Below are 14,549 nucleotides of genomic sequence, written 5' to 3'. Positions count from 1 at the left end.
TTCAACATAGGCAGATCTCCTGGAGAAGATGAGCTCCATTTGCAAAAAAATGCCAGCAATCAGAACTTGCAAATCCCCGTGTTGTATAAATTTGCGTAGAGGAGTCGGACAGGGCGCGCAGGCTCACCCAAGTTGCTTACGGCCTCGCTGGGCTTCGAGAGACTCAGCTGGAAAGAGGGAATCGGTACTGATGGCTAACACCCGCTCTTGGCTGGTGACTGGGCTAAATCTGGAAGTCACGCAGCAGAATTGGAGAGCGGAATGCGTGCGTACGGATGAACGGCCACCAAATGGAAGGAGAGTGAATGTTGCCTGGAAGGAGTCATTCATGTAAGAAGTGGAAAGTTCTGCCTCCGACTGCCAGGAAGTGAATTAGGCCAGATAGTTTGCTGAATGCCATGGGAGGAGGAAAACATCATGGGGCAGTTCTGTAAACTCCGAATGTTATTATTGGGTGACGGAGCCGCCCACGAAGAAGAGTTTGTCGGGTTCACTTTTTAGCCCACAGCGCTCTATGCGTATTAAAACACTGGTAGCCGCGCTCGGGGAGGAAGAGCTAGCTGGAGCTAACCCAAAGACCCGTGGTGCAACTCAATCACTCAGTGGCTTTATTGAGCGCTCATTGTTCATTCATTCATTCAATAGTATTTATTGAGCGCTTACTATGTGCAGAGCACCTACTAAGCGCTTGGAATATACAATTCGGCAGCAGATAGAGACAATCCTTGCCCAGTGACGGGCTCACCGTCTAATGGGGGAGACAGATGGCAGAGCAAAGGAGAACGAAACAAAAGCAAGACAACAATTTATCACGATAAATAGAATCAAGGGGATGTACACCTCATTAACAAAAGAAATAGGGTAATAAGTGATACATACAGAGGAGCACAGTGCTGAGGGGAAGGGAGAGGGGGAGGAGCAGGGGGAAAGAGGGCTTAGCTGAGGGGAAGTGAAGGGGGGAAGGGAGCAGAGGGAAAAAGGGAAGCTCAGTCTGGGAAGGCATCTTGGAGGAGGTGAGCTCTTCCACCTTCCACCAGCTCTTGTGTGCCGAGCCCTGTCCTGAATGTTTCGGAAAGTACAGCAGAGTTGGTGGACAGGTTCCCTGCCCACGGGGACCTTACGGACTAGAGGAAGCGGCAGCTCCTAATATAAATACATTTTGGATAATTAAGGATCATCTGTGCGAAAATCTCACTTGGAGCCCATTCCAAATGAGGAAAGTAGGAAGCGAGAGAATAACAATACATGGTCTATGGGAGGGTGTCCAGGCGATATCACAAATGGACTCTCCCCTTCTCTCTACCTGAGACGGAAGACCGGCAACGCACCGGGTATACATCTCTTCGGTCCGTGCTAGATGCAGTGACCCCGACAGAGATTAAATTTAATCCAGGTCACGTACTGAGAACAAGAGTAACGACTAGGGCAGGGTTTCTGACCGTGGGCCCGTTGTTTAGAGTAAGCTCACGGTGTGATCTTAGGTTCAGGATCCTACTCTACTCATGTCGCTCGCTGCAGATTCAGATGGAGTCCTCAAAGGTGACCGTACTGCTCAGCAGTGAAGATGGGGAAGGGATGGGCTCGGGACGTTCAAAGGGGAACACTCTTAAATGATTCACTCGTTGAAGTAAAGAGAAGCAGTGTGGCTTAGTGGATAGAGTACGGGCCTGGGAGTCAGAAGGACCCGGGTTCTAGTCCTGGCTCCGCCACACGTCTGCTGTGTGACCTTTGGCCAGTCATTCACTTCTCTGTGCCTCAGTTCCTTCATCTGTAAAATGGGGATCAAGGCTGTGAGCCTCACGTGGGACAGGGACTGTGTCCAACCTGATTATCCTGTATCTATCCCAGTGCTTAGAATAGTGCCTGGCACATAGTAAGCACTTGACAAGTACCATTAAAAAAAACCTCAAAGACCCAGTTTTTTTCCATCTCACCTGTAACCGTGTGCTGGTTTTTCTTTTCAGAGCCAATAATAAATTCCTTATTATAGCAAAAAAAAAAAAAAAATCCTCATTGCCTAAAGCTCTGAGCTCAAGATCAAAACTTATAATTAAAAATTGTGCATTTTGATTAAGGAGAAAAAAAAATCACCAAGAAGAGTTTTGCCACTCAAACGTGGCAAGGTGTTACTGTAAATGGCTGTGAGGAAAAATGAAGGGACTAAGAAATGATTTTTTGTTTGTTTGTTTTCTTTTTTATAAAGGATGTTTTGACACTGTATTTGCAAAAGAGGAAAAGGTGATTGACCTCTTAGATGAGCAGTACATCTGAATTAAAATATGTGTGTTGCCTTCTGTATTTCATCTGGGCTTGAATCAACATCGAGGGAATTCATTAAAATCATCTGCAAATATCAGATACTTGGTTTTTTCTTCCTTCGGCATAATCCCTTCAGATTGCTTGCTCCAATAGTTTAATTCAGTGTTCGTCCTCTCTCTCCTCCCCCTTTCTTTCTCTCTCTCTATTTTTCTCCGATTTAGAAATAGAAGCTGTGAAGTTGGCTCAACAGCAGCATAAAGCTGCGATGAAGCGGAAAGCCACACCCGTGGTAGGAGATATGCATCCATTAATGGATGCCCTGCCAGAACTCTCGGAACTAATAACCACCAGTAAATCCAGGAAACAAAGTAGAGGGTGAGTGAGTACTACTGGGTTATGTAATGTTCTGTATCAAATAATTATTGGCAGAATCTGGGTGATATAATAGATATTGGATTTGGAGTTGGAAGACGTGGAGTCTCTTCTCATCTTGCCCACTTATCCTCTTCTGTGACTGACTCCAAGCAGGTACTTCTTTCCCCATCTGTGCATTCTCTTTCGGTGCTTAGAGCGGTGTTCTGCACACGGGTAATCAGTGGTATTGGTTGAGCGCTAACTCTGTGCAGGGCACTGTACTAAACACTTCGGAGAGTACAATGGAGTTATAGTCGGTGCTTAGTAAATATTATTACTACCATTATTACCTCCCTTTCCACTGTTTCTGTGCTTGGACATTCATGGGGATGTAGAAAAAAATTGGATAATTAATTATGATTTGATTTAAGCCCTTACTGTATACCAAGACTGTGGTGGATACACGATAAATCGGTGATATGTATTCAGTGCTTATTGTGTGCAGAGCACTGTATTAAGCACTTGGAAGAGTACAGTACAACAGTTAGTAGACACATTCCCTGCCCACAGTGAGTTTACGGTCTGGAGAGGGAAATGGGCATTGGTATAAATAAATAATTTATAATACATAGTTTATAAACAGGTACATGGGTGCTGTGGGGTTGAGGTGGGAGCAGACGCCCAAAGGTCACGATCCAAAGGCAAATAGATCACCGGCCTTTCATTCTAAGAAGATAATGTGTCTAAATGTTTTGGGTTTTTTTGTCCTCCAGTAAGAAAGTTGCTAAAAGAAAAGATAAATGATTGGTTATTAGTATTCTGCAAGATAGGGACTACTTCTTTTGTTCCTGAGAATGTTTCCAATCCTTCAGAAAAAGGTGAAACGAAACTTCTGACCTCCTACCCCCACATGGGACGGGGACCGTGTCCAACCCGATTCGCCTGTATCCACCCCAGCGCTTAGTATGGTGCTTGGCACATAGTAAGAGCTTAATAAATACCAATATCATTATTAGTGTTATTATATCCTTCAGTGGATGCAGAGTCTACGGAGTTGCCTCGGGCATCATCAAGACACCATCAAAGCAATAGCATCCTACCTTCTGGTAGCAATCTCACTTAGCAGTCTTGGTGTCTTCTCACAGGAGTGTTGTACGTTGGCACTCAGAATCCTGACAGCATTCCGGCCCTTAACCTGGTGCTCTGGTTTTTGCCAGACGGGCACTGTGCGTAACGTACGTCCTTTCTGTGTATTAGACATTCTGCGAATTCACCGCAGGGGCAACACTCAGGATTCCCGTCTTTAAGATGCAGTTGGTCACCCTTCATTTATCTACCCAGAAGGACCTCAAAGCAGGCCTCAAATGATGGCCTCCCATCCATCCCGTGGAGAACAATAAATGAGCCTCACTTTGAGGCTTGGCGATCTAGAACCTGCTTGAAGAAATGGATCTTGGCGACAGCGTTTTTCACAGAACGCTCTCGTTCCTTCTGAGCGTGTTCTCTCTGAGGCCCGGAGTGCCATGAGCCAGTAGACGGGCAGGGGCACAGTATGTTGCGACGCACATCTAAGAATTTAAGTACAAAACCCATTTCCGACCAAAGTGACCGCAGCATACGATGCCGACTGTGAGGCTTTAGCGCCAGCGTGGCCGGGGAGCCGCCGGGGTGACTTCTGTGGTCTTCATCTGCCCCTTAAACCAGATATTTTCGATTTTCCTGTTGAACGTGTCCAGCAGACAAAGCATCCTAGGTGATGCTTCGGTAAGAAACCATCACCACAATTGGCAAAGCCCTTGAGAGAAGCAGCATGGCCTAGTGGCTAGGACACGGGCTTTAGGAGTCAGAAGGATCGGGGTTCTAATCCTGGCTCTGTCACTGGTCTGCTGCCTAACCTCGGGCAAGTCGCGTAGCTTCCTTGTTCCTCGGTTACCTCATCTGTAAAAAGGGGCGTAAGATCGCGAGCCCCATGTGGGACAGGGACTGGGTCCGATCTGATTAACTTATATCTAGCCTGGTGCCCAGTACAGCGCCTGGCACATAGTAAGCGCTTAACAATTACCATTCCCCTACTTCTCTCTGTTTCACCTCCCCACAGCCTCCGAACCGTGGTAGAGCGTGGTTGGACTTTGGCGGGGATTTTCAAATGACGTAAACTAGACCGCAAGGTCCTCGTGGGCCGGGAAGGGGTCCACCAACCCTGTTAGAGTGTACTCTTCCACGTGCTCTGCAAACAGTAAGCACTCAATTAATACGGTCGATAGTAATATTAATGGTGGTATTTTTTAAGCGCTTACTGTGTGCCAAGCACTCTTCTAAGCTCTGAGGTAAATACAATACCGTCACCGTCCCACATGGGGCTCCCAGTCACGATCCCCATTTTACAGATGAGGAAACTGAGACACAGAAAAGTAAAGCGACTTGCCCAAGGTCACACAGCAGGCAAGTGGTGAAGCCGGCATTGGAACTCATGATCTTCTGACTCCCAGGCCCGTGTTCTACCCACGGCGCCATAGCCGTAGTAGGAAGGAAGAAATATATAGAGCCTGAAAGGCAGCAACCAGGTGAGCGGAGTCAGGGGCTACAAGTCACGAGCAGGGTAAGAACTAAAGTCCGACCGTTCGGTTTGATGTGCTAAAGTGTCAGGAACCAGATGAGCATCGAATCGATGTTTGCAGAGCTATAGGGGAAAATGGCTTATATTCCTATTTATTATCGGTATATATTGACATTACTCTTGGATCATGCGCACTGCGTTAACTATTTGTACATCACTTAAAAATGTATTTATATTCTGTACATCTCTTTTGGGATGTTGAAAATAATAATGTTGGTATTTGTTAAGCGCTTACTATGTGCAGAGCACCGTTCTAAGCGCTGGGGGAGATACAGGGTCATCGGGTTGGCCCACGTGAGGCTCACAGTTAATCCCCATTTTCCAGAGGAGGTAACTGAGGCCCAGAGAAGTGAAGTGACTCGCCCACAGTCACGCAGCTGACAAGTGGCAGAGCCGGGAGTCGAACCCATGACCCCTGACTCCGAAGCCCAGGCTCTTCCCACCGAATTCCCAGGCTCTTTCCTGAATTCCCAAGGGAAGCTATCCCTCCGATGTTCTTTGGCTCCACACTCTTATTTTCCTGGAACCAATCTCAGAGCGTGGATCCGGGTGTAGCAGACCTAGAACGTGAAGAGAGTAAGGCAGGATCGATTGGAAAAACGTCTTTCCTTCTCTTGTTAGGTTTCCCGGCTGTTTGTGGCACTGAGTAGTTTAGGGTGGATGGCATTTTACAGGTTAATGGTACTGAAAGGACCCAGAGAGGGAGGAGGTGGTGGAGATGGAGTTATGCCCGGAGGTAAAAGTGTTCCCATCCTTTCACCAGGGTTTTGAGTGAATTAATTGAGAGGTTTAGCAGCTCCAGTGTTGAGATTGCAGCTGTGAACATTTTCTAGTACGCGTGAACTCAGCCCTTGAGTGAGGGACCGGCCAAGAGCATTTCTCTATCCCCGGAGGAGGATTAGGACTAGTCCGTTAGAAATCCTCCGCCACTCTTGAAATATTCCCCGTTCAGGTTTAGTTTGGTTCACGGACAACTTTGTGAAGCTTCTTCACGTAATGATAATATCAGTAATAATAGTAACGGTAAGTGTTGCGCTTACACAGTGTCGCTGTGTGCCAAGCACTATATTAAGCACTGGAGTAGATGCAAAATAATCGGGTTCCACATGAGTCGAAGTAGAAGGGAGAACAGACGTTGAATTCCCATTTTGCGGATGAGGAAACTGAGGCCCAGAGGAAGTGAAGTGGCTTACCCGAGGTCGTACAGCGGACAGGTGGCGGAGCGAGGATTAGAACCCAAGGCCTTTTGACTCCCAGGCTCTATCTACTAGGCCACATTGCTTCTCCTTTCACATCTGCCTTTTTGAGATTTTCAGGTGTTCAGGAAGTCAGCGTAAGGGATTCCACCATTTCGGCATTTATCAGCAAATTAATCGATTTGGTCAGGATGGGGAGGTGGGTGACAGGTAACAGATGCAGAGGTAAAAAAAAAAAAAAAATAAGCTACCTTGGACTGACACAGATCCGTACTGGGTCGCGGGTGTTGAAATGCACGGCCATTCACACGGCCAGAGCTGGGATTAAAAGGGAAGGTTCGCGAGGGCCAAGCAGAAGTCCGAGACATCTATTTGCAGCAAGCAAGCTGTGTTACGATTGGGTCTCAGAAATCAGAAATGAGAGCATGACTGCCATGTACTCCAGACCCTCACTTGCGGACCTTGATCGTAACCCTGGAGAGAGCCCGGGCCTGGGAGTCAGGACAGCCTGGGTTCTGATCACGGCTCCGCCACTTGTCTGCTGAGTGACTTGGGCAAGTCGCTTCACTTCTCTGGGCCTCAGTTCCCTCCTCTGTAAAATGGGGATTGAGACTGTGAGCCCCACGTGGGACAGGGACTGTGTCCAACCTGATTTCCTTGTATCCACTTCCACTTAGTACCGTGCCTGGCACGTTGTAAGCTCTTAATAAATACCAAATACCAAATAATATTTGTAATAATAATAATAATGTTGGTATTTGTTAAGCGCTTACTATGTGCAGAGCACTGTTCTAGGTTCTGGGGTAGACACAGGGTAATCAGGTTGTCCCACATGAGGCTCACAGTTAATCCCCATTTTCCAGATGAGGGAACTGAGGCACAGAGAAGTGAAGTGACTTGCCCACAGTCCCACAGCTGACAAGCGGCGGAGCCGGGATTTGAACCCATGACCTCCGACTCCCAAGCCCGGGCTCTTTCCACTGAGCCACGCTGCTTGGGCTTCTATACCCAAATCGCTCGGGTTTGATTAAGGGGACGTAAGACTTGTTCTAGTTCCAACCCCTAGGAATAATATTTAATGCTGCCTTTCTCCATTCCAAAATCCTTTTTATTGTTTGGACAGTCATGACCTTCATCAGCAAGATCCCTTCATCTCTTGGTGGCACAGAAAGGTTTTTCTCTCTCTTTTTTTTTTTTTCAAAATGGTATTTGCTAAGCGCTTACTATGTCCCCTCTAGTCTGTAAGCTCCCCTCTGGCCTGTAAAGATCATTGTGAGGAGGGAAAATGTCTGTATATTGTCGTGCGGTACTCTCCCAAGCACTTAGTACAGTGCTCTGCACACAGCAGAGCTCAGTAGATACTGCTGATGGATTGATTGACACTGGCTAATCAGGTTGGACAGAGCCCCTGTCCCACGTGGGGCTCACAATCTTAATCCCCAGATGAGGAAACCGAGGCCCAGAGAAGTGAAGTGACTTGCTCAGGGTCACACAGCAGACAAGTCGCTGAGCTGAGACTGGAATCCAGGTCCTTTTAACTCCCAGATCTGTGCTGTAACCATTAGGCGACACTGCCTGTCATCTTTGCTTTCCGCTTGCTCACTCTCCTCGCCTACTACGACGAGGAGGAATTACACTGCCCTCTCCCGCCTTTCTCTTCCTCGGTTTCTGTTCACGATTCAGCGTGGCTCAGTGGAAAGAGCCCGGGCTTGGGAGTCGGAGGTCATGGGTTCGAATCCCGGCTCTGCCACTTGTCAGCTGGGTGGCTGTGGGCAAGTCACTTCACTTCTCCGTGCCTCAGTTCCCTCATCTGTCAAAGGGGGATTAAAACTGTGAGCCCCACGTGGGACAACCTGATCACCTTGTATCCCCCAGCGCTTAGAACAAGTAGGCGCTTAAGAAATACCACCATTTATTTATTTGTATTTATTCCTACTGCTTTTTTCCTGACCTTCTTTAGCACCTGGACTTCACCAAGAAGCTGGGTTTGCCACATTTCACCCACCTCGTAACTCCAGGCTCTGGCCCTCTTCTTCAATGCCTCCTTCCTCCTTTCCCCTCCCTTTTTGCCTCTGCTGATGCTCCAGCACCTCGTGTAGCCAGCCCTCCCGACCGGTTGCCACCTGGAAGCCATCTCTGAGCATATCCGAGTGTTGACCAGTAGCCCAGATGGTGGTGACCACTTCTATTATATATTCATTCATTCATTAGTCCCATTTATTGAGTGCTTCTTGTGTGCAGAGCACCGTACTGAGCACTTGGGAAAGTAGAATACCACAGTATACAGTGACATTCCCTGCCCACAACGAGTTTACCGCCTAGAGTCGGGGAGACGGGCATCAGTACAAATAAATAAAATTACAGGTACGTACATAAGTGCTTATACGCTTAAGTCTCTAACTCTCCCTGGCCTGGGCGGGAGTGTGACGTGCCGGAGTAAAAAAATCGTCTATTCAAGCGTCATTCTACACGTGGTAGCCAGGGAAAAGCACTTACGTGAGCGAGTACAAACTAGTCCTCCTCGGGCCTTCAGGCAGAAGATTAAGTAGAAGGATTTGGGGAATGGGCCAATTACACATCCACATCCACACCCTTTCAGAAAGTTGGGATCAGAAAGCTAGTGGCAACCAAGAAGGCCATAAGGAAGCCAAGAATAAGCAGAAAAGGAAAAGGGAATGAAATCGTATTTTCTCAAGGTTGCCCGTCTTTGGAAATGCATATTTTCTTTCCCGCTAGTAAGGTCCTGTTCAGTCATCGGTTACCCGGCACAGGCCTAGCATTGGGCTGAGAAGTAGAAACAGTGCATTTGAATCACGTACAGCCCTGGAAGACCCTCCTCTGTGCCTCAGTTTCCTATGAAATAGAAGCAGTTTCATCACAGTATCCCCAGTGACTTAATAACGCATGTTTTCATCATTGCATAGGTAGGACAGTATCCCCGGTGGCTTAATAACCCGTTTTCATCATTGCATAGGTAGGTAGATTCTGTATGTATTAAAAAAAGTGTATAAATTTAAGTAACATCTTCCAAGGAGCTAAAGGAACTTCCCGCATAATATCTTGGTTTGGGGTGCGTGAGGAGCATGTTTTATCTCCCCCTTTCCCTTGCAGCTAGTAAGGGACTTGGCCCACGTCACGTAATGCACCAGTGGCAAAGCTAAGACTTGAACCCTGGCCTCTTGACGCCAGTTAAGTCTTTCCCTGGAAGATGCAGTCATTAAGGAAAGAGTTTTTGCCCCGATTACCAAGTTATAGGTATAATATATTTCTCATTCTCTTCCTCCTTGGTGGCCCCTATCACACCCTCCAAATACTGCCCCATCTCCTTTCCATCTTTCATTGTTTAAGCACCGACTGCCTCCACTTTCTCTCTGGCAGCTCTTTCTCCAACACCCCCATAATCCCTACATTCTGAAACCGTGCTCGTGTGTGATTCAAATTACTTGCTTCTGCCATAATCTAATAGTCCCTTCCCTGCCCTGATCTCTCTATTTTGCTGCTTCTTTCCACACCATTAACCCTCTTTTCCTACTAGATACTCTGGCTTGCCTTGCTGTTTCGTTGCTCTCCTTGTTTTTATTTCACCCCTCAATCAATCAGTTGTATTTATTGAGCACTTCCTGTGTGCAGAGCGGTGAACTGAGTGCTTGGGAGAGAACGATATAGCCGGGGCAAGCACGCAGACACTTTGAGACTGCCTTCCTTTATGTCTTTAAATGCCGTGCGAGGGCAGCACGATGTGGGTAGCTTCAGCATAAGACAGATCAGATCGTCTGGGCAGTCTCTCCCAACCGTTTAATACAGTGATAAGACTGTGAGCCCCACGTGGGACAACCTGATTCCCCTGTGTCTACCCCAGTGCTTAGAACAGTGCTCTGCACATAGTAAGCGCTTAACAAATACCAACATTATTATTATTATTATTATTATTACAGTGCCGTGCATACAGTAAGTGCCCAACGGATGCCATCAAGGATGATGACAGTCAGGAAAGTCTAAGGCCCAGAGAAGTTAAGTGACTTACCCAAGGTCCCATAGCAGACAAGTGGCAGAGCCGGGAATGAAAGCCAGGTCCTTCTGGCTCCCAGACTGGTGTTCTATCCACTAGACCACACTGCTTCTCAAGGTGTTTCCTCAAAGTGAACCTTTGGCCAGGAGGAAGATCAGATCAGTAGACACAAGAGACAGATTAACAGACAGCATGAGACCTCCTCCGAGAGGCCTTCCCAGACTGAACTTCCCCTTCTCCCTCTGCTCCCTCTCTACCCCCCTTCCCCTCCCCTCAGCTAAGCCCCCTTTTCCCCCCCTTTCCCTCTGCTCCTCCCCCTCTCCCTTCCCCTCCCCTCAGCACTGTGCTCGACCGCTCGACTGTATACATTTTCATTACCCTATTTATTTTGTTAATGAGATGTACATCACCTTGATTCTGTTTATTGCTGTCGCTTTAATGAGATGTCCATCGCCTCGATTCTATTTATTGCTACTGTTTTTGTCTGTCCGTCTCCCCCGATTAGACCGTGAGCCCGTCAGTGGGCAGCGACTGTCTCTATCCGTTGCCGATTTGTACATTCCAAGCGCTTAGTATGGTCCTCTGCACATAGTAAGTGCTCAATAAATACTATTGAATGAATGAATGAATACAAAGCAGAGGCATTAACATAAATCAGGATTCTCTGTACATGGACACACAGAGTAGAATAATCAACTGTCAGATTCACACCCATCCTGTGAACCACACACAAAAAGGAACTGTCAGTACTACCAACTTTAAATACGTACACTGGCAATCGGTGTACTGATTAACTCACACATTACATCTGACCTAAGCTATTATTAGTAATAATAGTTTTTAAGTGCTTACTCCATGTCAAGCACTGAACGAAGCCCTGAACGAAGAACGGAAGAGGCTGTTCCGCTTGGTACTCGCTGTTTTAAATGGGAGGGAGAACACATTGGATCATCATTTTACAGTTGAGGAAACTGAGGCGCAGAGAAGTTACGTGCCTTGCCTAAGGTCACATAGCAGGCAACAGGCAGAGCCGGGACTAGAACCCAGATCCTCTGCCTCCTAGGCCCGTGCTCTTTCCTTTAGACCATGCTGCTTCTGAAAGGGACAGCCTTAACAGGGTGGAAAAAACTCAAGACATGGTATTCCAGTCTTCACCGATGGTGTTCATTCGATCATTCAATAGTATTTATTGAGTGCTTACTATGTGCAGAGCACAGTACTAAGCGCTCGGAGTGTACAAATCGGTAACAGATAGAGTCAGTCCCTGCCCTCCGACGGGCTCACGGTCTAATCGGGGGAGACGGACGGACGAGAACAATGGCGATGCATAGAATCGAGGGGAAGAACATCTCATTAAAACAGTAGCAAATAAATAGAATCGGGGTGATGTACATCTCGTTAACAAAATAAATAGGGTGATGAAGATATATACAGTCGAGCGGACGAGTACGGTGCCGAGGGGAGGGGACGGGAGAGGGGGAGGAGCAGAGGGAAAGGGGGGAGAAGAGGGCTTAGCTGCGGAGAGGTGAAGGGGGGGGTAGATGGAGCGGAGGGAAAAGGGGGAGCTCAGTCTGGGAAGGCCTCTTGGAGGAGGTGAGCTTTAAGTAGGGTTTTGAAGAGGGGAAGAGAATGAGTTCGGAGGAGGGGAGGAGGGAGGTCGTTCCGGGACCGCGGGAGGACGTGGCCCGGGGGTCGACGGCGGGATGGGCGAGAACGGGGGACGGTGAGGAGGTGGGAGGCGGAGGAGCGGAGCGAGCGGGGTGGACGGTGGAAAGGGAGAAGGGAGGAGAGGTAGGAAGGGGCAAGGGGATGGAGAGCCTTGAAGCCTAGCCGTTTTCACCGGAATAAAAGCAGTGTTACTGGCAGTTTATAATATCACCAAGGCTGCCTTTGGGCGGCCTGGCCTGTGTTCACTTTGAATAAACACGTTGAGAAGCAGCATGGCCTAGTGGATACAAGACCGGCCTGGGAGCCAGAAGGACCTGGCTTCTAGGCCCGGCTCTGCCACTTGTCTGCTGTGTGACCTGGGGTAAGTCACTTAACTTCTCTGGGCCTCAGTTACCTCTTATGTAAAATGGGGTTTAAGACTGTGAGCCCCAGGTGGAACAGGGACTGCGTCCAACCTGATAACCTTGTATCTACACTAGTGTTTAGAGCAGTGCTTGGCACATAGTAAGCCCTTAACAAATACTATCATTATTATTTTGATTTTTTTTTTACCAAGGAGTGGTCTCCAGCATGGTTGCTCAAGGACTATTGTGTCACCCCAAACTAGCTGTCCTTTTACACATTTCTCTACCGTAGAGATATTTTTAAAGGCCTTGGGTTTCTGAACATTAGACCAGACTGTAAGGGAATGCTGTCATTTCCTTGCTATGCGCATGTCGTTATCACCGTGAAAGGCAAATGCTACCATTTCCTGCCCTGAAAGGAACCTTTTGAATGGGGGAAAAAAATCTCAAGCCCCAGTAGTCCAGTATTAAATGACTTAAGGGACAGTTGGCTTTCTTGCAGTTGTAGGGATATGGAAAGCCTCCAGATACAGTCCGCTGATCCTAAAAGGTTTACGGTCATTTTGGTCATTGACAGTTTCACCTCTTATACTATAATCTGGGTCTCTTTAATAGGAGAGAAGAGATGTTTGGTGACACCGGGTAGACTAAGTGACTACTGAATCCAGTGTTTCTTCTTTGTTAAGCTCATACAGTGTTTCAAGCACCGTTTTAAGCGCTAAGGTGGATACAGGTTAGGTTGGACACGGTCCTTGTCCCACTTAGGGCTCCCAGTCTAAGGTATTGAATCCCCATTTTACCCTTGAGGAAACTGAAGCCCAGAGAAGTGAAACAACTTGCCCCACAGCCAGTAAATGGTAGAGTCGGGATTAGGACCCATGTCCTCTGACTCCCAGGCTCTGCACTTTCCACTAGGCCATGCTGCTTTTCATTTGTTCATCCTTATGTGGAGAAAGACTAGGGATGCTTAGTATATAACCCCATCAATCAATCGATTATTGAGCACTTAATGCGGGCAGGTCACTGTACTAAGTGCTTGGGAGAGTACAGTGCAGTCGAGTCAGTAGACAAATTGAGTTTACGGTCTACAGCAGGATTTGAGAGAGATACTAGATCAAACTCATGGGTTTAGACTCCGGCTAAGGAGAGCCGGTGTGGAGTAGCAGGTAGACAGCTGAACCAGAGGCCGAGAAAGACGTGAGTCCCGGACTCAGCATTCATTTGTGCCGGTATGTGACTTTGGGCTAATCATTCTTGCGCTATAATTTTCCCCTCTGAAAAAGGTTTCAAGCACCTCTTTGAGGAAAGATAGTTTGTGTGCGTCTGCCCAGCCCATCCCCGGTTCCGTTTGTAGGCACTCTGGATGAGCCCATATTTCCAAGAATCTCGTGGGGGGTTTTCGATATTTGTTGAGTTTTTTATGGTAAATGTTAAGTGCTAACTATGTATGAAGCACTGTTCTAAGCACTGGGGTAGATATAAGTTAATCGAGCCAAATACAGTCACCATCTCACTTAGGGCTCACAGTCTAAGGAGGAGGGAGAATAAATATTGAATCCCTATTTTGCAGTTGAGGAAAGCGAAGCACAGAAAAGTGAAGAGACTTGCCCACCGTCACACAGCAGACGTGGCAGAGGTGGGATTAGAACCCAGGTCCTCTGGCTTTCTGGCCTGTGCGCTTTTCGCTAGGCCTCATCACCTCCCCCTTTACGGGAAGTGGAAACCAGAAAGTGGAGTCTTCTAATGTGGAAACGTGCTTGATCCGGATCGTTCGATCCTCTGCTCTGTCCTAAGTAAATAGAAAAATCATTTGGAGAGGGAGAAGAGACCTGTATTTTTAAAGTTATGCCGCTTTGGACTCGAGGCAGTTAAGCAAGTGGCAAGATGAACGCCGGCGTACTCGTTTTCGATTCCAGGTCTCTGGAAAGGTTTTCCTAAGATTAGAATCATTACATAAATGAATGTTAATGCCTCAGTGATTTGTCATGGTATTAATAAAAGATGAGATTCTCCAGGAATTTGATCTCCTGCTGGGCAAGAGAACATTACAGAGAAGGTTTTCATTCTGATTTATAATGAATGAAGGCAACAGAGGGTAATAA

At 47.4% G+C, this 14,549-nt stretch overlaps 1 protein-coding gene across 1 annotated transcript in view; it reads left to right on the top strand.

Moving 5' to 3' along the window:
• Positions 1-14,549, top strand: part of FAM207A (family with sequence similarity 207 member A) — a 146,179-nt gene that overhangs the window by 109,863 nt on the left and 21,767 nt on the right. The window contains exon 4 of the mRNA XM_029069610.2: positions 2,481-2,634. Within this exon, the coding sequence (XP_028925443.1) occupies positions 2,481-2,634 (154 nt within the window). The remainder of the gene's footprint in view (positions 1-2,480; positions 2,635-14,549) is intronic.

This window comes from Ornithorhynchus anatinus, chromosome 7 (genome assembly GCF_004115215.2).
Source record: "Ornithorhynchus anatinus isolate Pmale09 chromosome 7, mOrnAna1.pri.v4, whole genome shotgun sequence".
NCBI classification, from domain to species: Eukaryota; Metazoa; Chordata; class Mammalia; order Monotremata; family Ornithorhynchidae; genus Ornithorhynchus; species Ornithorhynchus anatinus.
Note: the sequence above shows the minus strand (reverse complement) of the source record. Positions and strands in the feature narration are given on the sequence as shown.